At 39.1% G+C, this 26,237-nt stretch overlaps 2 protein-coding genes across 5 annotated transcripts; both read left to right on the top strand.

Moving 5' to 3' along the window:
- Nucleotides 1-8,455, top strand: LOC121938970 (serine/arginine-rich splicing factor 7-like). Its single transcript, XM_042482122.1, is given in 8 exon segments — nucleotides 1-228; nucleotides 1,033-1,209; nucleotides 1,644-1,662; nucleotides 1,665-1,732; nucleotides 2,063-2,101; nucleotides 2,402-2,449; nucleotides 4,206-4,304; nucleotides 7,652-8,455. Coding segments are annotated over 8 exon segments (723 nt in total). The 5' UTR covers nucleotides 1-7; the 3' UTR covers nucleotides 7,704-8,455.
- A 1,564-nt stretch (nucleotides 8,456-10,019) lies between these two features.
- Nucleotides 10,020-25,796, top strand: LOC121938969 (heterogeneous nuclear ribonucleoprotein L-like). 4 transcript variants are annotated; one of them, XM_042482119.1, is made up of 14 exons: nucleotides 10,020-10,132; nucleotides 12,058-12,173; nucleotides 12,436-12,673; nucleotides 13,169-13,254; nucleotides 13,724-13,820; nucleotides 14,829-14,901; nucleotides 19,141-19,173; nucleotides 19,767-19,835; nucleotides 21,187-21,434; nucleotides 22,622-22,743; nucleotides 23,328-23,529; nucleotides 24,052-24,109; nucleotides 24,332-24,442; nucleotides 25,186-25,796. In XM_042482119.1, exons 1-14 carry the CDS (start codon nucleotides 10,055-10,057, stop codon nucleotides 25,242-25,244), a joined length of 1,590 nt encoding a protein of 529 aa, XP_042338053.1. In that variant the 5' UTR covers nucleotides 10,020-10,054; the 3' UTR covers nucleotides 25,245-25,796. The 4 variants fall into 4 exon arrangements, with proteins under 4 accessions (XP_042338053.1, XP_042338052.1, XP_042338055.1 ...); XM_042482118.1 differs by having other exon boundaries at nucleotides 19,764-19,835; XM_042482121.1 differs by lacking the exon at nucleotides 19,141-19,173.
- Nucleotides 25,797-26,237: the final 441 nt, after the last annotated feature.

Below are 26,237 nucleotides of genomic sequence, written 5' to 3'. Positions count from 1 at the left end.
AGGAGAGATGTCGTACTACAACTCCCGCAGCTCATCTCGGGCCACCGACTGTAAAGTGTACGTTGGTGATTTGGGCAATGGTGCTGCCAAGGGGGAGCTGGAGCGAGCGTTCAGTTATTATGGCCCACTGAGGACCGTCTGGGTGGCCAGGAACCCACCTGGGTTTGCCTTTGTGGAGTTTGAGGATCCCAGAGATGCAGAAGATGCTGTTAAAGGCATGGATGGAAAGTAAGTAGTAACATTTCTCTGTAATATTTAGGTAGTCCTCCGTTTTATTGCTTCAAAAAAGGATAAAGCACAGAAGATAGAAAGCTTAAACAAAAATGACCCACTAATGTGCAATTAACAAATACCATCTACTTCAGCTCTTAACCCTTTTAGACCTGAAGCGACATGACTTTTCTTGTGCTGCTTTCAGATGCCCTTCACACTTATTTAAACCTTAGAACCTTCAGAAAAAATGGTGAGACTTCTTTCAAAAACATGGCATAAAAAGGCAATGAGAACTTTGAGAGAAATGTTCCACAAATTATTTATTTTTAAAAAAAATACATTTTTAAAAAGCTAGGGCAGAACGCCAATGGAAAAAAGAAAAAAGCTAGGGGAAACTATATTTCTCTATATCATAATGATATATTTAAAATCATTACATTATTAAATTATAATTTTTAAACCCCTTTTTCGGGTCATTTACTTTACGTTTTTTGTTTTACTTTCTTTTTCTTTGTTGTTTTTTTTTTTTTGTTTAAGGGGTTTTCTCTTTTTTCCTAAAAATAAGTATATATATATATATATATATATATATATATATATTCAAGTTACTCATTTTTTTCATTGTTCATTGTGCTTCTTCTTCCAAAGTTTTTGACACAAATCAAGCCAATTTGCTATTATTTGAAAGTCACATATCAGGAGACTCAAGATACAAGGATGTAATCAGATTTAGGCTTTGAATCCTTGCAGCCAGCATAAAGTCCTTTTCAAGAATCAGAACCATTCTGGCCTATCGTACTGACCTGCTCCTCTCCCTAGGCTCCTTTGTGGTTCCCGAGTTCGTGTGGAGATGTCAACAGGCCTCTCCAGGAAGGGCCGTGGGCGCCCCAGCCGACGCCAATTCGACCCCAATGATCGGTGTTACCAGTGTGGGGACCGGGGCCACTATGCCTATGACTGCTACCGCTTTAGCAAGAGAGGAGGCCGTCGCAGCAGGTGAAGGAATACAGTCTGTTTTGCGTGTGGTTATGGGTGATGCGATGCACTTTTTCAGTGCGTGTTGACCCAATGCATTAGCCATTCAGGGGGGTTCATAAGACATTCACAGTTCAGATGTCATTCAAAACTCATAGGTTGATAGAAACAGTAATTTCATGTTACAGGATAACTTAGTGTTACATACTGTATATATTAAATATTAGTTTGCAGGTGAGACAAATACAAAAGCCAAAAGAAAACAAAAACGTTCTTTAAATTATATATATTTAATCCATTCCTCCCATCTTTCTTTCAAATATATGTATTTGGTTTCTAATTAAAGTTAAAGTTTTTCTATGAATTTATTCATGTATTGTTCTGATGCAAACAGTATTTGCCATATTGTTCCAAAATGATGGAAGTGATCAAACTTGTTTGTGTTTCTGTTCCAGGTCTCGCTCTCGTTCTCGCTCTCGCGCTCCAGGTCCAGGTCCCGTGGGCGCCGTTATCGCTCTCGCTCCCGCAGCCGTAGCCACAGCAGGTACGTCAGCATAAACACACAGTGGGGGTTGGGTTCTAATGTATGATGCTCTCTGCATCGATTGAATGCATTTTATAGACCACAATCCGCACCAACTACATCAAATTAACAGTTTGATATTGAAGTTGATCTTTCCCTTAGTAAATAAGCGTCAGCTTGTCCCTGATTTAAAAACTGTATATCATTGCAAAGGTTTATCAACATTCACACAGTTGTTTTTATCCTTGATAATAAGTTATAAAAAGTTACACTTTCCCATATTTGTTAATGCCAGCCAGGCTAACAGATGAGCTTTCTGTTTATCTTATCTCTCACTCGTGTTCTTCTCAGGAGCCGTCGCCGATCTCCATCCTATTCCAGACGTGGAGCAGGTAAGAACACAGCTTGTTCAACTATGAGTAACTTCTGGTAGAACATTTTATTTTCCAGCTTTTTGTATTGTTAGGTGTAATGTGACAGATGTAGCCGCTCCTCATCGGTGTTGTTGATGTAGCTCTACAGCAGAGTTTGACTGAGGACAGGACACATGAGTACACGTCCCTCAGGGATCAATTAAGTGCATGTATTGTGTGTGTAATTTTTTTCTACATCCTTGTGCTCGTTCATTCCTCTGTGGTTGCCACCAAACGCACTGAGCTGTAATTATATCCACTTTATTTCCTGCGACATCAGATCTGGATCCCCGGCCCGATCCAAGTCCAGGACTCCAGTGAGAAGGTAGGTTCAGTAAGCTGCAAGTTTCACACCATAACAACACAGTTTGTATCAGAAACTCACTGTTGTTATCGTCACAAATCTTTAGTCTTGTGACATGATGGTAGAGTGAGAGTTGCTCTGTGCTGTTTCCACACACAAAATGATCTCTTCTGGTGTGTTGGATTGTCTTTATGATTTGTTTAGTCAGTCCTTGTGGTGTCTGCACCTCTTAACACAAAGCAAAAAAAACAATTCATTCAGGTATCATTAGCTTTTCTCTATTAATGACATTTTCTGTGGGGACCAGAGGCTACCTGTACAAGTGGCATACATCATTGCAAGCATTTATACTTGTGCTTTGGTGTGTCTGCATCGCTCTGCAGTTACACCGTCAAAATGCTAGCTGGCAGTGAGGAGTCTGTGCCACTTTGTGCCACAAGTCTCTGTTAAGTGCTATAAAATGTGATTGATTCATGCACCTAAAACACACTTAACACATGGCTTAATAACAACAACATTAAACGCAACTACAAAGTTTAACTCCATAATAACACACGTGGTTCACAGACAAAACAATCTTTTGCTCGACACAGTTTCTGTAGTTTTACATGTTAAAGTTATTACCATAAAACTAAGGCATTTTATATTGCATAAATTGGCCTAGTGGTGAGCTGAACTGCCTTTACTCGTTAAACCAGGAACAACAGCATCATCTAATAAAGGCAACCTCAGAAATTTCTGCTCTGTTATACCTTACGAGGTTCACAGACAAAATGACTGACCTTATGCTAAGCCCCGCCCTTGAATGCCATGAGCCAATCACATTTCGTGGAGCACTTGGACATCCTGCTTGTAGACCTCCAGATAAACCATCAGAAAGTTTGATTTTCTTGCAGTTTTATTTAAATTTATGCAGGTATAACTTAAAAAAAAGTGTCAAACAAGGTGCATAGGGTAAATGCAACACTAGTACCAGGTATCCTGAGAAGATAGAGAATGGACGGTATTTTATCCCTTTCCCTAAACCTCACATAAACAGAGCAAAGTGTCTCTTTTGGATAATCTTGTCACCTCAACATACAGAAGATAAACAAGATGTCTACATTTGTTCTAAGGTAAGGCAACATAGTGTTTACAGACTTGACTGCAAAGTGACAAGTATATATAAACTCATACATTATGTTGCGGAAAACTCTGCTAGGTAACGTTAGCTTAAATTAGCTAATAGCAGCTAACGTTATGGCCAACTTAAGCTTTGTAACATTAGCTCATCATGTCCACTGTTCAACTTAGTGTTTTTGTTCTTTGACAAGTAAAAATCACAGTTAACTAGCAAAAGGTTGTATTTAAAGCCCACCAAACTGAAACTATCAATGCCAACTTAGCTGTAATGTTACAAAGAAAACAAAGGCTGGCTAACGCTAACACCATGGCTTTGTGAAGATCCCTTTGATGGCTTCTGTGTGAAATATGGAGCTTCTGACCCCAAAAGTTCTCATTAGCATCTTTGGATTTGTCTGGATTTGGCACGGACAGACACCATTGTTAGTTTAGGCCTATTGTTTTTCCGAGTGAGCTATGGGGGCGGGGGTTAGCGATAGGTCTGCATGTTGAGATTGATGAGCTGTGCACATCTGCGAACCTCTGCAACCTACCCACACCACCTTTCTCTGCTGAGGTTAGGATTGATGTTTTGTGTGTATCTTTGCAGAAGCATTATTCCAGCTTTTTTATTCAGGATTTGAGTGTGTTATGCTGATATCAGTCTCTTCTCCAGTCGTTCCAGATCTCGTTCTCGGTCTGGCTCAGCTCCCAGAGGACGCTCTGTCTCCCGATCCCGCTCACGATCTCAGTCAGCCAATCACAAGAGGAACAGGTAAGCCTTCAGTCTTGATGTCTCCCGTTCGCGGAAACAGGGTGTAGTCTGTTAAGTACATTTCTAGTGCTTAGTCCTGCCAGCTGTCAGTGTTTTACCAAGACGTCAGTGAGGTCTAGATTAACCAGTATAGTTCTCAGATATGAGTTCAGACCACAACTGTCTTGCGTTATCTAGCGTTCCAAGAGAGGGTCAGTTGAGTCCTACGTTACCCAGAAGTAGATACTCCATCATATGCAGGGAATAACTTTTAAATAGACCCTCCTTCCATCGGGGAGCATCATGCTGCTGCCGAACAACTCGACGATGAGATGGATGACCACCGAGACCCCTCCAGCTCCTCGACAACGAGAGATCTGCATCTTCTGCCGCTGCTGCCGTTGGCCAGCAGTGGAATGGCGGAGGGGTAGAGGACAGGGCACTCTGTCCGGCGTAGGAAAGTATATGTAGATGAAAGATTAGATTTTTCTCTCTTGTGCTCTTTTTTTCTGACTCTTGATAGTTCTGCACCGTTTAACCCCTTAAAACATGGAACTGTTTTGTTCAGACTCCTTTTGCATTAATTGTAATTCTTTAAAACCCAAGCAAATTAATTTGACCTCTTTTGAAAACATGTCTGAGAAGGCAATCGGCAACTTGGTGAGAAATGTCCTGCAGATTGCAAGAAATTAGGAAAAGGTGACAAGAAAATGACCTGAAAATTAGTTTTTAAATAGAGAGACAAGAAAATTCTTAGAAATTAATAATATTAATAATGAAAAAAAAAAGTATTAATGTTCAGAAAGCTATATCTATTATTACTTAATTTATATATCATTAGCTATCATGTTTGTTTTTTTGTTTTGTTTTTTTTTTTACCTTTTGTCTTTTCTTTTTTGCTTTTCCTTTTTTTTATTTCAGGTAGCTTTCTTGTAACTGGTAACTTGTAACTTCTTGCCATGTTTTTAGAAGAAATCAGGCCAATTTGCTCAGATTTCAGAGGGTTAATGTCAGTGTAGCTATTAATTTGTCTTGCTTAATCTTTAAAAAAAAAAAGAGCACATGAAAGAATGTCTCCACTCAGCCTGTAAACATTTCAACCTCACAGCAGCTAAAACCAGTGAGATGCACCCATATTTTCTGTACTCTTTAATCGCACTCACTCTAGATGAAGCTCAATTCTACAGAAATTAATTCAGGCTGACAGACCAAGAGAGAAAATTGTATTTATTGGATTGACACGTGTTGTAAATGTTCTTATTTTTTTTTTCTTAAATTTAAATTCCCTATTCTGAATTTGGCAATTCTCCTTAAAAATATAAGCTGATATCAGACAAAACGACACCTTTGGTGTGACTTAAGCATCTTTGCAGCACAGTTTTGTTTATTTTTCATATTTTCTTTAAAGTGGTGGGAGCTGAGCACTGCACTGACACCGCAGATCAGCCTTCGCCTGCATCTGGTGTTAGACAGCGAGAAAGAGGTCGACCTACCGACCGAACCCTCCCCACAGAGAATGGGTGACCGTCTGTTCAACCGACGCACGCGCTCAGACGAGATCAGCCCGTGCACACATACAGTTGTTCTACTAGAGTCACCCAGCCAGCCAGCCAGCCTTCAGATGTACCAGAGGGCTGACCCACACAGATCAGAGTGCGACAGCTACCTTTTTAAATCCATTACCTACCTACCAGACCCCCCTTCCTACCAGAGTTCTTCGGCCTCTGTCTTAGCTTCTGAAAGTGAGAGAAAGAGAGCTGACGAGAGATCAGTCTTCAAGAGGCTCCCAGCGCAGTGTCTCTCCAAGTTGTAGTCATCCGTCCTTCAGTCCTTTCATCCTTCGCTTCTCTGTACTTGTTGTTTCTGCCACTGTCTCCAAAGGTAACCAAAAATCAACCCCCCTGACAAGCTCATGTTCATGGTGAAACAAAATGCACAGGCTTGATGTAGTCTGGTAAATGGGTGATTATAAAGCTAAAGTTGAGCCTTTAACAAGCATGCTCAGAGTGTGTGTGTGTGTGTGTGTGTGTGTGTGTGTGTGTGTGTATATATATAAACGAGTGAGTGCATGAGGAGAAGGAAAAATGGATTTAATGGGCTGATATTTCTGAGGAGGCTTTGTCAGACAGGTTCTTCTTGTGCCGTACATGTTGCAGCATTATTCAATTTTTAGGATGCTTTGCCATAAGGTTTATTCTAGTATTCAAACTCAATACAACAATAGTGGTGGCTTTGAAATGTGCACTTTTTTCTCAGTTGATGCCAGAATGGATGGTCCAGAAGGATGCTTGGTGTGCTTTGTTGTAATTGGTTACATCATCAGTTGGGATGTCAACAGTTGACAACAAAGAATATTTTTGAATTTTTCATCTCTTCAGTTTACTGAAGACCTGCCCACTAGCCGGGTCTGGCAGGAGCAAGCTAGGGCTGCGGCTCATTCGGCGCATTCAATTTCCTTTAAAAAACGGTTTGTGCAATGCATTGACACAGTGTCACTAGTTACCATCCGTCTCCTCCTAAGCAGCGCTCAAACCTCGATCCAAATTGGTCTGCACTGACTGGGAAAGGGAGACTATAAGTAAAAGATGTATAAAAGAGCAACTGCTGTAACATTTTCACAGACCTCTGCCAATGCTACTTTTATACTGTTAACCTGTTCTCCAATCTGTCTGTGACGTTAAACAGACACACACTGTTCTGCTGCTGTGTACACAGCAATGAGAAAGCAGTCTATAGGCCTATTTGTAGTGGCTTTGTTTAAAAAAACCTGCATGCACGTGTTAAATTTGGTGGAAAAGGAGTATGTGATAGGACAAACAACTTTTGGTACTTTAGCCAATCATAGTGGGATCCATAACGAATGCCTCCGGACGGTCCATTCTAGCACCAACCTCACTTCTCTGGTCATGGTGTAGAGCAGTTTCCATCCATTTGTGACCTCCACCCACCTTTTTTGTGTTTGTAGCCATTAAAGGATTAGGTCCTAAATTGTTCCTTAGAGCAGAAACTATGCTAACAATGTGTTGAAGTGAATATGTCAACGATCTTTGTTGGTTATTTTAATGGGTGTCATTTTACACTGAGGGTTTCAATTATGTATTTATCTTTTGACCCTGGATAGTTATTTGTTTGACAGACAAGTGGCTATAGATAAATAAACCACTTAAAGACAGATGATAATTTGCAGCTCTTAATTTGTGTGATTTGTGTGACTTTTGGTTTGAGAGGTCAAAGACAGTTTAAGAGTATCAGCGCCCATTAACTTTCTCTGAAGGTTTACACTATGTTCAAATTTTGTGGGATTTTGTGTCTGATCATTTATCCATCCTCCCCTGTGGCGAGCTAACTCTAAACCGTTTCTGTTTCAGTCGTTCCCGTTCAGCAAGTCCACACCGGAGCCCTACGCCAGCCGACGACTGAAGAAGAAGACTTATTAGTTCGTTACAGACAGACCCTGAACCCCCCGCATCCTGTCTGCTTTTACAGCCCTACAGCAGCTTTTTCTTTCTTGTGCTTGTCTGTCTAGTCCCCGTCTTTTTTAGGTTTGATTTTCTCCCCAGGACTGTTGCGTTCATGCAGCCTCGGAATGTTGAAGACAGTTTAGCACACAAAAATCAGTTTAAGTGCTGCGTCTTTCCGCTCTGGATTCTAGCAAGTGTAAGAAGCCGCAGTCTGAATGTCGACTTTTAGCAGTGATATGAGCAATTTGTGCAGTGAATTTTCAATGGATAATAGCCCAATTGATGCAGTTTTGAGAGTGAAGACATTAAATAACTGATTTTATTCTCTAAAATTTCTAAATCAAAATATTTTCCCCATTGAGAATCATTAAATGATCTTTTGTACAGCTCTTCAATTTGATTTAACGCTTCCCCTGATGTTGGTATAAGGACATAGTTGCTGGCCCGCATGCCTTTACATAGGATGTCACATTCCTCTTGTCTGTTGTTTCTGTGCTGCACTGTCCCCTTTTATGAACCTGGTTACCTTCACTGTGTGCTGAACATGTTTTTCCCCAAGTGTTGATTTGTTCCAGTGTGTTTTAATTTTAAAATATATACAGTGCTGAAGTTTGATTTCTGTAAGGGCTCCTCTAACAGTTTTGATGTGTTCCTGGCTTATATGGTAAGACAGCGGCAGTTTTATTTTTGAATAAACCTCAACAAATCACAGTGGTCCCTTTTTTTAATATTTTACCCAATTTAAAGTACAAACTACATGCTTCAAAACATTTCAAACTTCAGATGTTTGTCTTTGGTCATGGTTGATTGCAAACCTCCTCGACAACTGAATCAGACAAAGATTTATTGCCAAGTTGGTTTTCACTTTCAAGGAATTGGCTTTTGTATTTTGGTGCATACATTTAACAAGCAATAAACACCAAAAGGAATAAAAAATAATGCAAACTGACCAAACTCACTTGGGACTTTTAGAAATTACAAACACTTTGGGAGTCACACAAATCAGTGTCAGTGTAATTGGCAAAGTATGTGTTCCTACAAGGAATTAAACTAGTGTTTTATTCACAATCTACACAGAAATAGACATACAACTTAAAACATACAAAAACGCAGGTCAGGAGAAAAACATTTAAATACTGTGTGCATTTTTTAAAAGTGTATGTATATATAAAAAAGTGACATTTGTAGTTTTTTTCTCTGTCAAAAATAATACATTAAATAATTTATCAGTATAAACAAAGAAACCATAAGTAAATATATGCATGTATGTATAATGTCCATGAAAATAACATCAGTCATAATTCCATATCTATAAGAGAGACTATATGAGACCTTACTTACAGTAATTCTTGTCACTGTCTTAAAGTAATATTCTATGCAGTTATTCAGCTGAGCATAATTCTTAAGTATTGCACCACTCTTGACTGTCACTCACCATTTGATGCGCAGTGTGCATATTTCTTATTTTTATTTCTACTCATATATATTGTTTTGTACATTGTGTAATAATGCACATCTTTTTTTTCCCCCCTTTTTTTTTATTCTAAGCGTTTTACATGCTGGTTCTAAGTGCTGGTCAGTATGACCAAAAATGTGTATTATGGTATTTTTATAGTTCCGGGCAGCTTCTCAGTATTACAGTATTATTTTATTTTTCACTTTTGCATGGCTGGGCCTTTGTTCAGGTTAAGAGTGGCATATTCTACTGTCAGGACTAAATGATTACATTTTAATACAGTCCACATTTATCTTCATGTCTACAGTTCGATGACATCTTGTACATCGTTATGTAGTATATATTTTTAGAATTTTATATTTTTACACACTTGACATAATTAGAGTATTATACACGTTTTACATTTTTAAACATTTAGTTTAATCTTGTAAATTGTATTGTAGCATAAGGCCTCATTTTTTAGATTTCTATAATTTTACACACTATATATATAGCAAATACATATTTTACATTTTTAAATGTTTTACACATTGGTGTGACGTTGAAGCATATGGTGGCACACACTGTAATTTTAGGTTTTTATGAAGGCACATTCTATATTACATTTTTTATTTTGTATGTTTAATTTTATATTTTTACTTATTTCTTTATTCATGCAGGTACTGAGAACCTCTCGAGTGAGCTGTTCCTCTATTGGCTATCACTCGAGTCACAGATTGATTGACAGCTGCCTGCGCCTATCACTGGGCGCAGTGTCGGTGTGCTGGGTGGGGCCACACGCGCTTCGTTTTTCTTGACTTTTCCGTCCATTTCAGTTGATCGTCACTACCACCATACTTTATAACCGGGACAACATGGCTGCTACAGCGAGCCGTTACTACAGCGAAGACGGTAGGGCAACGAAACGACAGAAAACCGACGGGATGGCCACGGTGAGTTGTTTCTGTGTAACCTGCAGGGGAAGATTAGTTAGACTTACAAGACGAACACGCGCGGGTTGGTTACAGTTTTCGTGGTTGATTTGGAGTCATTCAGATGCGCCCGTGGAAAAATGTGTCACGACGCGTCAGAGGTCAATAAATTATGTTTGTGGGAAAGGTTGTCGCACGTAACATTTATTTTTGTGAGCTGTTTCTCATAAATGTCACGTCTAGGGGTGAAAGAACACATTCTGAGACACTACGTGTACTATACCTGAGCTGTGCTAGCTGATAGGATCGTTCAGGGCGGTTCTCCCGGCCAGGCCTCGCCTGAGCCCGGCTTTGTTCTAGTACCGGTAACGGTTAGCATCGAGCTAGCAGCTATCTACACAGTGTAATCAGACCGGGCAGCAACAGCGTGAGGTCACATTTCATTGTTAATGTGCATGCAGATTTAATCAAACTAATACGTCTGTATAGTTGCAAAAAAAGTGTGTTAAATTAAACGTACGTAAGGCAGAACACGTAAATTAGCTGCCCCTCCCCCAACCGCAGTCACAGGTAATTAACGCAAAGTGTTGTTTTAGGGCAAATACAGCACAAAGAATGAGCAATAAAATATCTTTTTAAAAACCGTTACTTTTGCAGCGCACGTCTTGTACTCACTCAGGGGCGGAAGAAGTAGATTTACTTCAGTGTAACTACCAGCTCTTCACTGTGCAAATACACCATTACAAGTGACAGTCCAGTATTCTTACCCATATTTAACGAAAAGCGTGTGAGTATTACAAATAAAAACGTGCTAATAATCCAAAAAGTAGAAGTATTCGTTATGAAGGAAAAGGCTTACTCTCAGTGATTACGACGACGAAACGATGACTTTTAAATTATGTTGCTGCTGCATTAATGTGTGTGTTGTATTTTCATGTTGTGGATATTTACATTTGCGCTAATTTTAACGACTACTGCTCATAAAAAACACTTCATCCTTCAGTTTGTTATAGAAAAATTCCAAATCCCTGCGTTTGAAGATGCACCATTTTCACTGGACAAAAAATGCATCTAAGATCGTAATTTAAAGCTGTTGTAAATGAATCTTGAATTTGTACTTAATTCTGTATTGTACTTCATTCATTTTTATGGCAGAGACAATTCTACTTGAGCAACAGCACTAATAATATAATGATTCTCATCTATTTTACCTTGGCCAGATGTTACAAAGCTTATCTAAAATTAAGTATGATTTAAAAAGTAGTATCAACAACAATAATATAATAATAATATGTGCAAGATAGTGCAAAAACAAACAAATATTTCCATGATAACACATGGTAGCTAGCTAAATTACTTCTACTACTTGTCTATCCCTGTACACACAGCAGTCTATAGTTTATTCATTTGATCACTAGACCAGTCCACCACGGTGTTATTTTATTTTATTCTGTTCAATACATAATTATTTTTCATTCCCATTTCAACTTCTACAATATCTTATATCTCAGATTCTCATTTTCACTTGTGTTTTTCTTTTTTTAAATTCTGTTATAGCGTCATTCAGTGTTTCCTGCAGAATTAGAATCTATGTTTTTGTAAGTCCGTGAACACAGCTCCAAAAATATAAAATAAATTCGTGGCAGCAGATATTTTAATTGGCTGTCGCAAACAAATGAATGTGTGGGAAACCCTATTATTGGACGAAGCCTGAAAACAGAGAATGTCATTGCCAGCAACTGCTTCTCTGTAATTGTTGTGCATATGACAATTAAAAAAAATATAACCAATGCTTAATATGTTTTAAAGAATTAAATGAAAAGGCAGAAGACAGTAAAAGAACAAGATTGCATCAGAAAAGGCCCCCACGCATGTGTACTTGAGATTAAAAGGAGTAAATATTTACACTGAACGTGTTTGCTCATTTTCTGTTTTCTTCAACATAGGGATATGAAGATCCTCACAAGACCCTTCCGTCTGTCGTGGTGCATGTCCGAGGGCTGGTGGACGGTGTTACAGAGGCTGATCTAGTGGAGGCCCTACAAGAATTTGGAGCCATCAGGTAGAAGAAAACAGCTTAACTTATGTTTTAAAATGTGGGGTTTTTTTTTTAAAGGAAATGCATCCTTTAAAAAAAAAAAACAACATTGCTGATTAATCACCCTTTGTTGGTCATTACTTGGATCTTAACAATCTTATCATATTATCATGGTGGGTGTGGTTAGATGGCAACTTGCAACATTTTTACCTGCAAGATATGAAATGTGATCCTCTTGATTTCCCTGTATCTGCTTCTTCAAAAATAATCATGATTTTGTTTGTAGCTATGTGGTGGTGATGCCTAAGAAGCGGCAGGCACTGGTGGAGTACGAAGACATGAATGGATCATCGACAGCCGTAACATACGCTGCAGACAACCAAGTTTACATCGCTGGCCACCCAGCCTTCATCAACTACTCCACCAGCCAGAAGATCTCCAGGCCGGGAGACTCTGACGACTCTAGAAGTGTTAACAACGTTCTTCTGCTCACCATCATGAACCCTATCTACCCCATCACCACGGTAAGTGCAAACATTTGGGCTACTGTACATCAACTCGCTATAATTGTTGTGATGTGTTTTTAATTCTTAGAGAAAAGTGGCACCCCTGTGAGGGTTGCTTTTTGTGCCAGCCTGACGGGTATGTCCTTTAAATGTCAGTACTATTAGTATTAAACAGAAGCATCTTTGCAAAAGTCAGCGATATAATGATGTTTTCTGCAGTTTGATTCTGAGATGTTTTGTGTTGAAAACCTGCTGCCTAGTTATGATATTATTGGAATTTGTCATGCTCAAAATATTTCATAACATGACTCAGAAATGGCTCTTAACCTCTTGGTATGACAAATAACACATGTTGAACACTGACAGCAATCTAAATGTGGACTTCCGCCGCTCTAGTTTGCATTTTAGATTTAGGTCGGATTCATTATACTGCCATGCTGTTGTGCTCACTTTTATTTAAAATTTTCCACTGTGTTGTGTGTGGAGTTTTTTTAACCTGGTACATTTTGACAGGATGTCCTTTATACCATCTGCAACAACTGTGGGCCGGTCCAGAGAATCGTCATCTTCAGGAAGAATGGCGTCCAGGCGATGGTTGAATATCCTTTTCTGTGGTTGCTATCTGACGGGGCAAAGACTTCTAGTTTAACCATAACACCATAAATAAATCACGGCCTGCTGGATTTTCTGCAGGTTGTGACAGATAAACAGAAAAGCAGTTGGTGTCGTTTAATGACAGGAACCTGTTTGGTATGTTGCGTCAGTTTAGAACACCTGTTACAACCAAACCTGTTTTAGAACATGTAGGAGTATTTCACAGACACAAATGATAAAGAAAAACTGCTAGGTATATGCTCATGCACACCTTTTTTTGCAGGTGCTTGATTTAAAAAAAAAAAAAAAAGTACCTACATAGTGTTTGTCATAACCCCTTAAAATTAAAGAGGAACTACAACACCGCATACCTGTTAGCAGGTATGTTTTCATTCTTGTGTGAGGTCTGTGTTATCCTTCCTGTCATAAAGATAATCAGGTACTTCCCTGTCTTCTCCTTAACTTTGTCATTACATTCGACTCTGTGCAAAGCGCCCAGCGAGCCAAGGCATCACTCAATGGAGCAGACATCTACTCCGGCTGCTGCACGCTGAAGATCGAGTACGCCAAGGTACATCTGTAAAAAAACGACAGAAAACACAAAGCACAGCTAGTGCTCATAGAAAATAGGGGTGTGGTGGGTGCAGAGCAACACAAACAAACACCTGCACAATGTATAACACCAACACAATAAACCTGCAAGAAATGTTCAGAGTTGCCATATTGCCTCATGAAGGCAACATTAAATCCTCAGACTTTGCAATAGAAATGATCTTGTGATGTATAGGATTATCTTCAAATGCTTTATATCCCTAAAATCTGTACAACGTAAGCTAAAAGTTTATGGAAGTCCCAAAAAAATTAATGAAAGTATTGAAATTGTGTCAAAAATGCAATAATTAGGCTTTTTAAAAAAATATATAAATTTACTAAATACATACTCAGAAAATATTGATCCTAAATATTTCTAAGTGAAGAAACATGAACAAAATATTTCCCAACACTGCAAGTTTTTTTATGAGCAAGATGCAAAGACATTTGATAGTTGTGTCATTAATTCCTCTGGCGCCATTAAGTGTTTTTGCACGGTTTTGCACGACGTTACATGAGGTCATCACAAGTACATTTTGACGACGGAAGCTTTCTGCTGTGAAAAGAATGTTCTAGCAACTGAAGTTTTTGTTTTAGACTGACATATACAGGATTATGCAGGCAACAATTTCAATTATTAGGTAAGTAACATAAAGACAGCTTTAGCATTAGCTGTTCTGCAAAAAAAAATGAATGGTTTTGTTTAAACAGGATTGTGCAAACACAGAACAATATGGGGGTCAACACAAGTTTTCCAATAGTGTTATTTTTCCAACACTGTAATTTCATGTAAAATCTTTTGAAATCATAAATTTATTCACCAAAAACGGGTCCATCTGAATTTTTTGTTTTGGTGAGACAGCAGCAGTTTTTAATTGGCACCATAGTCGGTCTGACTTCATGTCAAAGAGGATGAAGATACTGTGTGTGTGTATCAGCTTCAACGTTTGTACATCCCTGTTTTTATTTATGATTTGTATTTCCTCAGCCCACTCGCCTGAATGTGTTCAAGAACGACCAGGACACCTGGGACTACACAAACCCCAATCTGGGAGGACCAGGTAAAACCTCAAAGACCCAAACACATTACCATGCTGAGCGCCACACCTTGCTGAGCATCCTTACTGCCACTAAGAGGAGTTTCAGCTTCACCTTCATTCATAATGCTACGGGGTAGATTTTTTTTATTTGTACAATACAGTATTTTTTGTGAGGAACTTGTGGCATTATGACTGAAGTGTTGCTTTGGTTCTTACTTCTCAGTAAACACTGTGGTCAGGGTTCATATGCAGGAGTGGAAAGTTTGGGGAAATGAGCTGCAAGATATTAATAATATTCACGATAGATAACAGGGCTGGCACAATATCAGGTTTTCAATACACAGCTGTTGTGGCCAAAATAGTTCACAATAACAATGTTATTGCATTATCTAAAGGAAATCTGAATATAAAAGTAATGTAAAAAAAAATCATCTTCAAAAAATGTATTCTATTTTTGGCAGAAAAATTACATTAAAAATATGAGTGCAGAGAGGGAGACAAAGGGAGAATATTAAACTGTGTTGCAAGGTGCTAAATAATTTACACCATATGTCTATTATGTATAACATATCATATACATAATTTTCATCAGTAATCAGTTATCTTCAGTGCCGACAAATTGCGAAACCCCTATTTAAAAAGTCATAATAATCCAGCTGTAAGAACTTCCTCCCTTGAAAAGAATGACATCATGAACGTGAAATGAATACACACAGTTCTAGCTAAATGTTTCAAAGCTAAAAATGTTGATGAGCCTTGCTGTATGTGCAGAAAGACAGGAGCACATTTTCAGTCAGAGAGAGGACGTGACTCGCATGCAACATCAATTGTTTTTTCGGACATGTATAATTAGTGTCTTAACTGTAAGCCAAGACGTGATGTTTGGAATCAGTGTGCTCTTCTCTATATCTTTAGGCTAGAATTCTTGTTCTTGTGGCATGTTGTTTTTCTGGTGTCTTTGACTTGATAATACGTGTTCATTTACTGGGTGTAGTCATCAGTAACTCTCCTTTTACTGGGAGTCTGATCAAACTGTTTACAAAAACAATGTAGCATCAGCAACAATTGATGGGCCTGTGTATGTAGCTTTAGCACCTGAGTTGTAGTAGTTCCTGAACAGGTGAGGTTTCAGCTGTTGAGTTTTCTGCATGTTGAAGCTGCCCAGAGACAGAAGACAGGTGCTGTTGTCTGATCTGCTGAGTGACGGTTGGTTTAAGTAATGTTTATGTTACAGTGACTATTGGTGCAAAAAAATGTACTTTTTGGTTATTAAAAAATGGTCTTAAACTTAATTCTGAGTGGCATTAAAAAGTCTTAAGTCTATATCTACCATGCCGCAGGAACGCTGGCTGCGGAAGATGCACTAAATTCAGGTGAAGAAGAACCTTATTTTAAGTCTTATTTTGATGAACAGATTTACTTAACAGGAAAGTACCACAAAACAAAAGTCGAAGTCGTGTTGTCTTTATTTAAATGTGAATATGCAATGAAAACATTTTGTCTCTACAAACAAAGAATAATAGTAAGAAATAATTGTGATCTCAACATTTATCAAAATAATCATGGTCATAGATCATAGATCATGATGATAGTAATCCTGCAGCATTAGTCTCATATCAAAATACTGATATGTGGATATTTTGCCCAGCCCTGAGTTCAGGCAACATGTATTTCAACTTTGACTAATGGCAGTCATGGGGTGGGGTTCTTGCCAACAAAACTGATCCTGGTCTTTTCCACTGTAACTTTTACATTAAATTATGCTTTTCATTGTTTTTGAACTTGACTGACATACTGAAGTCTAGCACTCATGAGTCAGTGCAGCCAAAAAGGTTTGATATTAAACAGAAAGTGGTTGGACTGAGGGGAGCAGCCCTTTTTCTAAGTGTGATTTGTGTGACGAGTGAGAGCAGAGGCAGAGACCAGCATCAGTAAACAGGCTTTCTGCAGTATCATGTAACTCTTATCTCCTCCTGATAAGTCGGAAATCTCAGCAAGTCCAAAAAAAACATGCTCAGGAGGGAGAGGCAGATACATGCTGACAACATCACCACTCCGCAACCACCATCTCCACTTCTTCAGTGAGGACACTATCATACAAAGGGTCAAAACGCCCCCGAGACACAAGGGGATAAACTACAAGACACCACCCATTCAACATGACGATGTAGGACTGATTTACTTCTCACTCCTCATCTCCTCATTCAAGAGCCACGAAGACAACGCACACTTCTAGAGGGTGGGGAGTTTTGGGCGCTGAGCTACACTTGGGCCCTTCCCTCCTTCTACTTTTCATTTTGAGACACAAGACACATTGAAGCAGGCCAAAGCTTGCATCTACAACTTCCCACTGTCGACACCAAACGGAGACTGATACCAGAGAAGACACCCAAACAGAAGGTAGACATCTCAGACATCTCAGTACAACAGATACTGATACTAACCAGTCGTAAAAGCCTCGGCCCTTCCTGTACTGTTTTGGGCTGCGTTGCTCGTCACGCTTGTCGACACGAAAACAAAAACATTCACCCTCCGACACTCGCTGACGCCATCCCAACTGATCCAATAGATGACTCACACCCCTGAATCAAGCTGTAGCCAGCCACACTGGAGTCAACACAAGACAACTGATGAAGACACTGCTGACAACACCGTCAAGCACACTCAGGCCCATTTTTGGTTTTATGTGTTTCCTCCCACATGGAATTCAGCTTTTCTTTCTATGCTCTTTCTCACCTCCTCATCTCTTTCTTCCCCTGATTTCTTACCACATGCATCCCTGTTAAGCTGTCCCTTTTTCTGAGTGCAGTTCTTGATATTTTAAAGAACCTGTGTAACACCTTCCATGTGATGCAGGTTTGGCAATATGCGGCTAAAGAGGAGCCACCTTCCCCAACTGAAATGTGCTCTATGGCAGCCTACCAGTGGGCGCTAAGCGGATTATTCCAAAAAGGAACAAAAAGGATGGAAATGCCAACCAAACAGCCAACCAACGCACCAATGGGCGTTTCAACTTGATAAAACCAGGAGTGGATCCTGAGGTGGAGAGTTGTTTCCCCAAAAGAGGAAAATGGATAAGAGTAATGGATGAAATGAATTGAGTGGAGAGTGGTGGGACTACTGCAGCAAATATCTTCCTCCCCACTGTTTGTAAGCATGCAGTAAGTAAATCGAGACCCTCCTCAGGGAACATCACTGCACAGCACCACATGACCCCAAAGCCCAGCACCCAACATCGCCACACAAGACTGACATGACTCCATTTTCTCCCTCATACAGGCTTAATAACCTTTCTTTCTTGAAGAGGGTGTTGGTTGGGGTTCTGTTGGAGCCAATGTTTCTAATGTCACTCAAACCTACTGTTTGTCTTGTCCCAGGAAATCTCATCTAAACGTGGACTTACTTTGGGAATTGAATCATGTATTTAATCTGGAGAAAGGGTGTGAAATTGATTTTAGTAGGATGTGCTTGACTCATGACCAGCCGACAAATTAAAGACAGCTTTTCATCCAACAGCCACGGTGGCTCAGGGTTCCCACGGTCATGGAAAACCAATAATAGTCATTGAAATTCACAGTCATGTTTTTCAGTCCTGGGAAATTCATGGAATTAAAAAAAATAGATGAAAGATTGAAAAAGTCATTGAAATTTTGTTGTGTGTAATGAAATTGTTTTAATCTTTATTTATCTTTATTTATCTTTCTCTGATGACCATTCATATAATGTAACATAATGGCAGCTCAACATTGCTCTGATTTGTATCAATTTGTGACATTTTGCTTACCGTCACGTTTCTCTATTTGTCCATTCCATCTCTCTTCGTGTATACCAGCTACATGAAATTATCTTTCAATGGGGTTTGAATCTGATATGTTCGTAAAACCAGGGGCAAGTGGGACAACGGGACAATATGTCATTAAGTGTCATTGAAAAGTTGTAGAAAAGTATTGAAATTTGTCCATGAAAAAGTGTGGGAACCCTGGTGGCTGCTGGTGTCCAAAATTTACAAGCTGCCTTTTATTTTGGTTGCCAAAAATGGCCCGGTTGGTCACCTGCAGAGGTACCAAGCCATCCGTATTTCATCAATGCATTTATCCTGAAATACTTCATAAATGAGAGCAGACAGCTTTGTCGTGAGTGGTTTTACTGCACTCTGCTGACATTTTTAACTGGGGTAATTTCACATTTGCCCGGACACAGATGTACCTTTTGATTAACCCGGCTTCCATTCTGACTGTGTATGATTGTGTACCTGTACAGATGGTGATGCAGATGGCAATGGGAGCAATGCAGGTGTGTGTGAGCGTACAAACTTTACTTTTGAATTTAGTCATTTGTGATACTTATGCAGAGTGACTTTTGTTTGATGTCCCTTACCTCTCCACCTCCTCAATCATCAGCCTCCACCTCATGTTTGCCATTTTCCACTCTTCCACTTTATATGCTAAAAGTTGACCATTGTTGGATCTGGGTGTGTTATAAGGTCATTTATATAGAACCTAATAACAGTCTTGCCATCTCTTACATCCCCCGCCTCCCTCCCCTTTTTCCAAAACCAGTTTGATACAGAGCAGGGTCGATCACCAAGAGTTTCAGCTACTTGGTTTGATTGTCTGGAGTGTAATGTGGGGGGAGGGTTATAAATCTGTGTTGGTGTGGCTCTCTACAGGCAAGATGACTCAATATTGAAATGCATGCATCTGTCTCAAGCACTAATTTAAGTCCTTGATAAAGTTGCCCATGACAGATTATTAATGGCGTGCAATCTGAGGCAGATTTTGGCATCAAAATGTCATGATACCGTATCTTAAATTATCAATTTTATCTATAACATTTTCCTTCTCTATCTTTTCTCCTCTTACTTTGTCCTCCTGTTCTCATAGAAGACGTGAACGCCAACCCCAACAAGCGCCAGAGACAGCCTGCTCTGCTGGGCGACCACCCTCCAGAGTATGGTAAGTCTCTCACTCCCAAACAAGAAAACAGTGTAGTCAAAACACTCCTCTACACTCGGATGGACAAATTCACAAAGACTGTTTTGCAGCCACTGATGGCAACATGATTTTACTTGCAATCATAAATGCTACGTCTCAAGGTCCAATTCACAAAAAAATGTGCTAATTGAAATACTGAAACTAAACTGTGTGAAGTCACGTAGAAAGAGAATGCTCTCTCTTAATAGAACAATGTTGCTCTCTCTTTATTGTTTGGATCTAATTTGTGTAACAACAGCAAGAGAAAGTTGTCAAACTTGACAAACTGCTGCTGAGGAAAAATATAAAACTCAGAGTACCACCTGCGCTGTGTTCACCTGCAAAAACCTTTAAATCGCTCACGGTCAGCTGCCACCAAATATAGAACCAGATACCTGATTTCTGTTGGAAACACTGTGTCTGTGTCAAAGCTTAAAAGAAGGGATGTCCCAACCACATTTTTTGCCCCGATTTGAGTTATTTAGTATTGAGTAACTGCCGATACGGAATCCCAATCCTATACTTCTGTTTTTCTAGATAATACAGCTGCACAGTGCACATGTAAAGAAGGGTTCTTTATAGTTATCTAAAAAATAAACTTTTGTCCTCCACACATCTTTAAACAAATTGTACTTAATTAATGAATTAGTCATGTTGGCTAATTGCTCATAGGCTGTTTTTGCACTTGCAGTGGTGTGGTGATTGTGGTTGTAGTAAGTTTGCCACACTGTCTGTCCAAGTGGGGCAGAGAAACCTTGCGCTATAGTTGAAAGCAGAACACAAGACTCTCATACTGAACTGAATTGAAAAGAGTGCTCACAAATTCAGTAAGAAACATTAAGTTCCTTATACTGCACTTTTGTGTCTGGTGTGTGCTGTTTTGCTGGTGGGGCTCAGCTGCTGCTCTTACACACAGGAGCTCAGCAGAATGGAGAAACAGTAGAGAGTTGACCAATCAGCACTCCGCGTTGCTGTGGATGAAAGTAAAAACACTACCTGACAGTTGATATAAAACATAGGATCGGATGACTCTTACACCTAAAAATTCTCAGTGAGTCATAAAATTGGGATGTCCCTACTTAAGAGGACTACTTCTATTTATTACCTGTGATACATTCTGTGTCAACAGTCTGGATTATTGAGCTTAATGTGTAGAGGTTGGTGTGAGTTTATGAATGGGTCCTCCACACAGTTGCAGTTAATTGTCATTTTCAACTGAGACTCTTTTGAGACAAGATCTATTTCTTGGTTCATTGATAGTTTTCTTGAAAAAAAAAGTTCTCTCCAGAGTTGTTTAATTTCTGTTTTTTCTCCGGCTTGCCTTATTCTTCAGGAGGTGGTTACCACGGCTACGATGAGAGCTACGGATCCCCACCCTTTGAGGGTCGCCGCATGGGTCCACCAATGAGAGGACGTGGAGGGAGAAGCTACGGACCAGGCTTTGGACCTCCTCCACCTCCTCCTGGCGAGTATGGTGGCCACGCTGAGTCTCCAGTTGTCATGTTGTACGGATTGGACCCCGTCAAGATGAACGCAGACCGTGTCTTCAATATCTTCTGTCTCTATGGCAATGTAGAGCGGGTCAGTATCTGAGAGAAGATGGTTCATCTGTGCTGTGTAGGGGAAGGAGAGATTGTCCCCAAAATTTACAAAGATTTACAAACAAAAACAATCACATGATACCTAATAACTTTTACATCAATTTTCTGTCTACAGAAAGATAAAAAATGTATACGTTGTGCAGAAGAAACAAATATTTATTTTTGTTCCAGGTTGTGGCACCAGGAGAAATAAGAAAATTGCAGTTATCCTTTACTTGTTAGTATGAAAATGAGTTATTTGTGAAATCCCTCATATAAATTTTATTTTTTCTGTGAGCAGGAGATATGCCACTATAGGTAGCTGCACTTAAAATAGTAATGCCTTTAATTTCTCAATTAATCCCAGGCATTAAAGGTAGTATATATTGGCAGAAATGGCATATAGTATGAAAAAACATAATTATAAGAATAAATCACCTAAAAAAAAAAAAGAATGTGTTTCATCACCTTAAGGCCCAAAAACACCAAACCAATATCAAAGAACTAGTGGCAGCAAAGGTCAACTGTTGCCTCACGTCGCTGTGAATGAAAATAATTAACAAACATAATTAATAAAGCACTTTTCATGCAAGGGATGCAGCTTAAAGTGCTGCACAATAGAAATGCAGCACAAAGCGTAAAAGACAAGATTAGATAATAAAAAGACAGTCGATGATAAAATGTTAGTGTGAAGTGCTTTATTTGGTGTTTTTATCAGTTTGAATTGCCTGGTTTGTTTGTTTGGGAGAGGTAGTGGATAATTCAGCTGCTGGTAAAAACCTCCTGACAGTGAACACTAAAAGAATGCAAACTGGGAGTTCATACTTGTCGCAAGGGAGAAGTTTCAGCTGGTTGCAGTCTGCACCTCTCACTGCTAGATGCCACGTAATCCTACCCACTGCTCCTTAAAATAACATGCTGATGTTTAAGCGGGATGAGGACTTCAGACTAAAATAATGGATCATTAACTGAAAATGGTTATTAAAACTAGTGGGTCTGTTTTTCATGAGTGGTGCTTTTCTGCAAAACTAAAATATCCTTATTTTGGGTGTAATCCTCCATATCACACACACAAACACACCCTCACCCCAAGCCAGTCTTCTCAAACTCAAGAGTTTGCGCATACAAATCAGTCTTGTGTGTCTCTTAAGGGCAGCTGTCAATCCTTTCCTCTGTCACTTTTCACAGGTAAAGTTCATGAAGAGCAAGCCTGGGGCAGCCATGGTGGAGATGGGAGACTGCTATGCAGTGGACCGCGCCATCACTCACCTCAACAACAACTTTCTCTTTGAACAGAGACTGAATGTCTGGTGAGTTCATGCTACCTAGTGCCAAAATCCCCAAATCTTGCTATTCTAGAAATGTAGGTGTCAGGTCAAACAAACAACTGAAGAAGGAAGAGAGAATTATAGGGCGTTTCCACCAGCTGGTCATTTTGGTTCAGTGCAGTTCAGTATGCCTTTTTCTCTTCATTTCCACTGTGAAAAGTTGAGGATGGTACCTTAAGTACCAATAGAACCATTCCCATTTTTGGTTCCCCCACTTCTTTGGGTACCTATTACACAGATGCAGTACTAAAAGCTGGAGTTAGATACACTGAAATCAGTTGCTTGGTCAGTAGAGTATCAACAAGTTTTCATATATGAGTAATCTACAGTATATTTATAAAATGAAAGGATTTCTTGCAGCCTCTAGCAGCTGCTGGAGACTGAGAAAAATTAATTTGTATTCGTATTCGATGTCAAAGTGAATGCAGAGGTACTATACTGAAATTCTTAGATTGAAATGATTTGGTGCACTGGTGAGGAAAAAAAATCAGCACTAAACCCCTTGATGTTAATATCAATATGAATGCAGTTTAATGAATTAAATCTACAATCCTCCTTTACTGCAGCGTGTCCAAGCAGCAAGCCATTGTACCTGGTCAGTGCTATGAACTGGAGGACGGTTCTAGCAGTTTCAAGGACTTTCACGGCTCCAGGAACAACCGCTTCACCTCACCAGAACAGGCGGCCAAAAACCGTATCCAGCACCCGAGCAACGTGTTGCACTTTTTCAACGCCCAGCCAGACGTCACACCAGAGGTTTTCTCTCAGGTCTGTAGAAGGAGGAGGCATGTTTGGAGAAGTGTAGGTTATGTATCGACACAGCATCAACTGTGCTGGCTTGTAATTCGACAGCTACAGGAGGAAAGAAATTACGTATCACTGCTGATTGTGCTTATATACTGCCTATTGATGTTAGATTAACTAATGAGTTCTTTTTTACCATTTGATTTGCAAGCAGGACTGAAATGAAAATCCTGCTTCTCTCACTCGGTCAGCGCGACTTTTGTTCTTTAACGCACACCCTTACTATGGGCTAAGTTAACCTTCGGTGGAGTCGTAGATGAATCAAAAGAATCATTCATGAGTCATTTCATTAGTGATGAGTGAACAATATGAACCAGGTTTCTTAAAAGAACTGAACCTTCATCACTAGTATGGCCAATTGAAAATATTAAGGAAAATATACTAAAATATCTGTTGCAAGCTTGGACTACCTGAATAAAAGCAACTAAAGAGCTGTTGTATATGCAAATCTTTAAGTGGTTTTTTTTCTTTGTTTTTTTTTTACAGATTTGTGAGGAGATCGGTGTCAAGAGTCCTGTCAACGTCAAAATGTTCACAGGAAAGAGTAAGCTGCTTTAATTCTACTTATTGAGATGTTTTGATTTTACATCAAGTGTGGCTACTGTCACATCTTGAATCCCTTAAAAGAAATAAATAAAATCAACAACAAAATAGCCAAGCTTTAAGTAGAAAAACTAAACAAGTCTTGAAATACACTTTACCCTGCATATAGAGTTATGTCTGTATCTAGAATGTGTGATGTGAATTTAACTCCTCTAACCACCAGGTGGTGCCGCTCCCAGTGACCGCAGTGCTTCAGGTCTGCTAGAGTGGGAGTCTATCAATGATGCCATGGAGGCGCTGGCCATGATGAACCACTACCAGATGAAAAATGCAGGTATGGCCCTGAAACTGTCCCATGCACCTTGGTTCATGGTGGTGGAGAAGGAATTCAGACTGGAAACAGCCTTACACATTAAAAATTAAAATAAAATCCAGGAGTTGATGTAGGCATGTTGATCCAGGTACTTGAAGACTCTAGTTTGAGTAACTATTTGAAGGCTTATAACTGGACAGTGTTTTATATTGTTTTAAAGAAATTTTTCACTACTATTTTTAGATTAAACGGAGTAAATTTCATGAAAAAGCCATAGTGCAGTATGTCATGAAATTTCATTTTAAAAGCCATAGAATACTATATCAAAGAAGTGTCAAAATATCATAAAAAGTCATGTCGTAACAATCTTGAAAAAAATGCAGTATAGAATGTTATCAAAAATCATGAAAAAAACATAGCGGTCAAATTATCATAAAAAGTGTCAACATTTCATTAAAAAGGTCAGTGTATTACTTCCTAAAATTTCATTAAAAGTACTGAATGAATAGTATCAGAATTGAATTTAAAAAAGTCATAGTAGAATATGGCATGAAAGTGTCAACATTTCATTAAAAGAAGTCAGTATAGTTTGTCATTACATTCCATCCTCTATCTAAATAATACATTTCTAATATCCCAACAAGGGACAAATACCCCATAAACCCACACTGGAGCTAAACCTCTAAATGATGTCGTTCAGAGGATGACTAACAATCTCATAGGTCATGTTCATATTTGTTAATCTTCTTTCTCTCTCTTTCCAGCTGGTCCTTATCCTTACACCCTCAAACTGTGCTTCTCCACCGTCCAGCACGCCAACTGAGCACACTGTTGTTGCTAGTAAGATGGAGACTGGTCCACCATTCCCATGCTCACATGTACTTGGACCATGACTGCTTGCATTACACCTGGAGAAAAATTGATTTTCAAAAACACCTCAAATACTGTGAAATGACACATTTTCACAATGCAATTGATCCCTAAAGTGCAAACTCATCATATTTGATATATAAAGCAGATCTAACGAATGCTAACAAGCATTTAAAATCTTTGATATTTATGCCCCAGATGTGGTTTATGGAGTATCCGTACCTGTGTGTCTTCAATATTATGTTGTCCTTTTACTTTTTGTATTATGCTTATTCAGTAACCTGATGCAAGAAAGCATATTTGACAGAATTGGTTTTATGCTCAGGTGGTTAAGTGGCAGTGGACAACATGATTTTGTAAAAGAGTTGTCTTTTTGAATTTTTATTATAATAGCTCACTTTTTTGTTGTTATTTTAATTGCTACCAATTCCATACTGTGTCTCCATGTCTGATATACAGATGGAGAATTGTTTTGTTCTAAGAAAATAAAAAAAAATAATTTAAAGTTGAGTTTATTCTGAATTTCCTGTTTAGGGTTTAATTTTGCTTCCTGTCTGTTCTTTAACGTCATAGTATAGAATACCATCCAAATTACTGAAAAAATATCATGTTATACTATGTCATCAAAAATCATCACAAAAACATCACAGCATAGTATGTTAAAAATCACAAAAAAAAAAACGTAATCACATAGTATGTTGTCCAAACTCATGTAAAAAAAAACAACAAAAAAAACGTCACAGTATAGTAGGTCATCCAAAATTGTACATGACGGTGACAGCAGTAAAGGAGAAACTGTTCTTGAGGCGTGAGGTTTTGGTCCTGATGGAGGGTCTCAAAGTCTGTCCAGTATCAGAGGGGTTGGCCACACTTTAACATGCATGCCTCAGGGCCCTGGAGAGGTGTAAAGGTCATGGAGAGATGACAGGTGGCAGCCAATCACCCT

The sequence above is a fragment of the Plectropomus leopardus genome, unplaced genomic scaffold (assembly GCF_008729295.1).
Source record: "Plectropomus leopardus isolate mb unplaced genomic scaffold, YSFRI_Pleo_2.0 unplaced_scaffold39, whole genome shotgun sequence".
NCBI lineage: Eukaryota > Metazoa > Chordata > Actinopteri > Perciformes > Serranidae > Plectropomus > Plectropomus leopardus.
The sequence above is the reverse complement of the archived record's forward strand: the minus strand, read 5'-3'. Positions and strand labels throughout refer to the sequence as shown.

Bases quoted from the DNA above. Each gene is read 5' to 3' on its own strand.
- LOC121938969 (XM_042482118.1), top strand. From the start codon at position 10,055: ATGGCTGCTACAGCGAGCCGTTACTACAGCGAAGACGGTAGGGCAACG. The intron at 12,174-12,435 runs GTAGAAGAAAAC...TTTTGTTTGTAG, and splicing joins CAAGAATTTGGAGCCATCAG to CTATGTGGTGGTGATGCCTA. The intron at 21,435-22,621 runs GTCAGTATCTGA...CACTTTTCACAG, and splicing joins TCTATGGCAATGTAGAGCGG to GTAAAGTTCATGAAGAGCAA.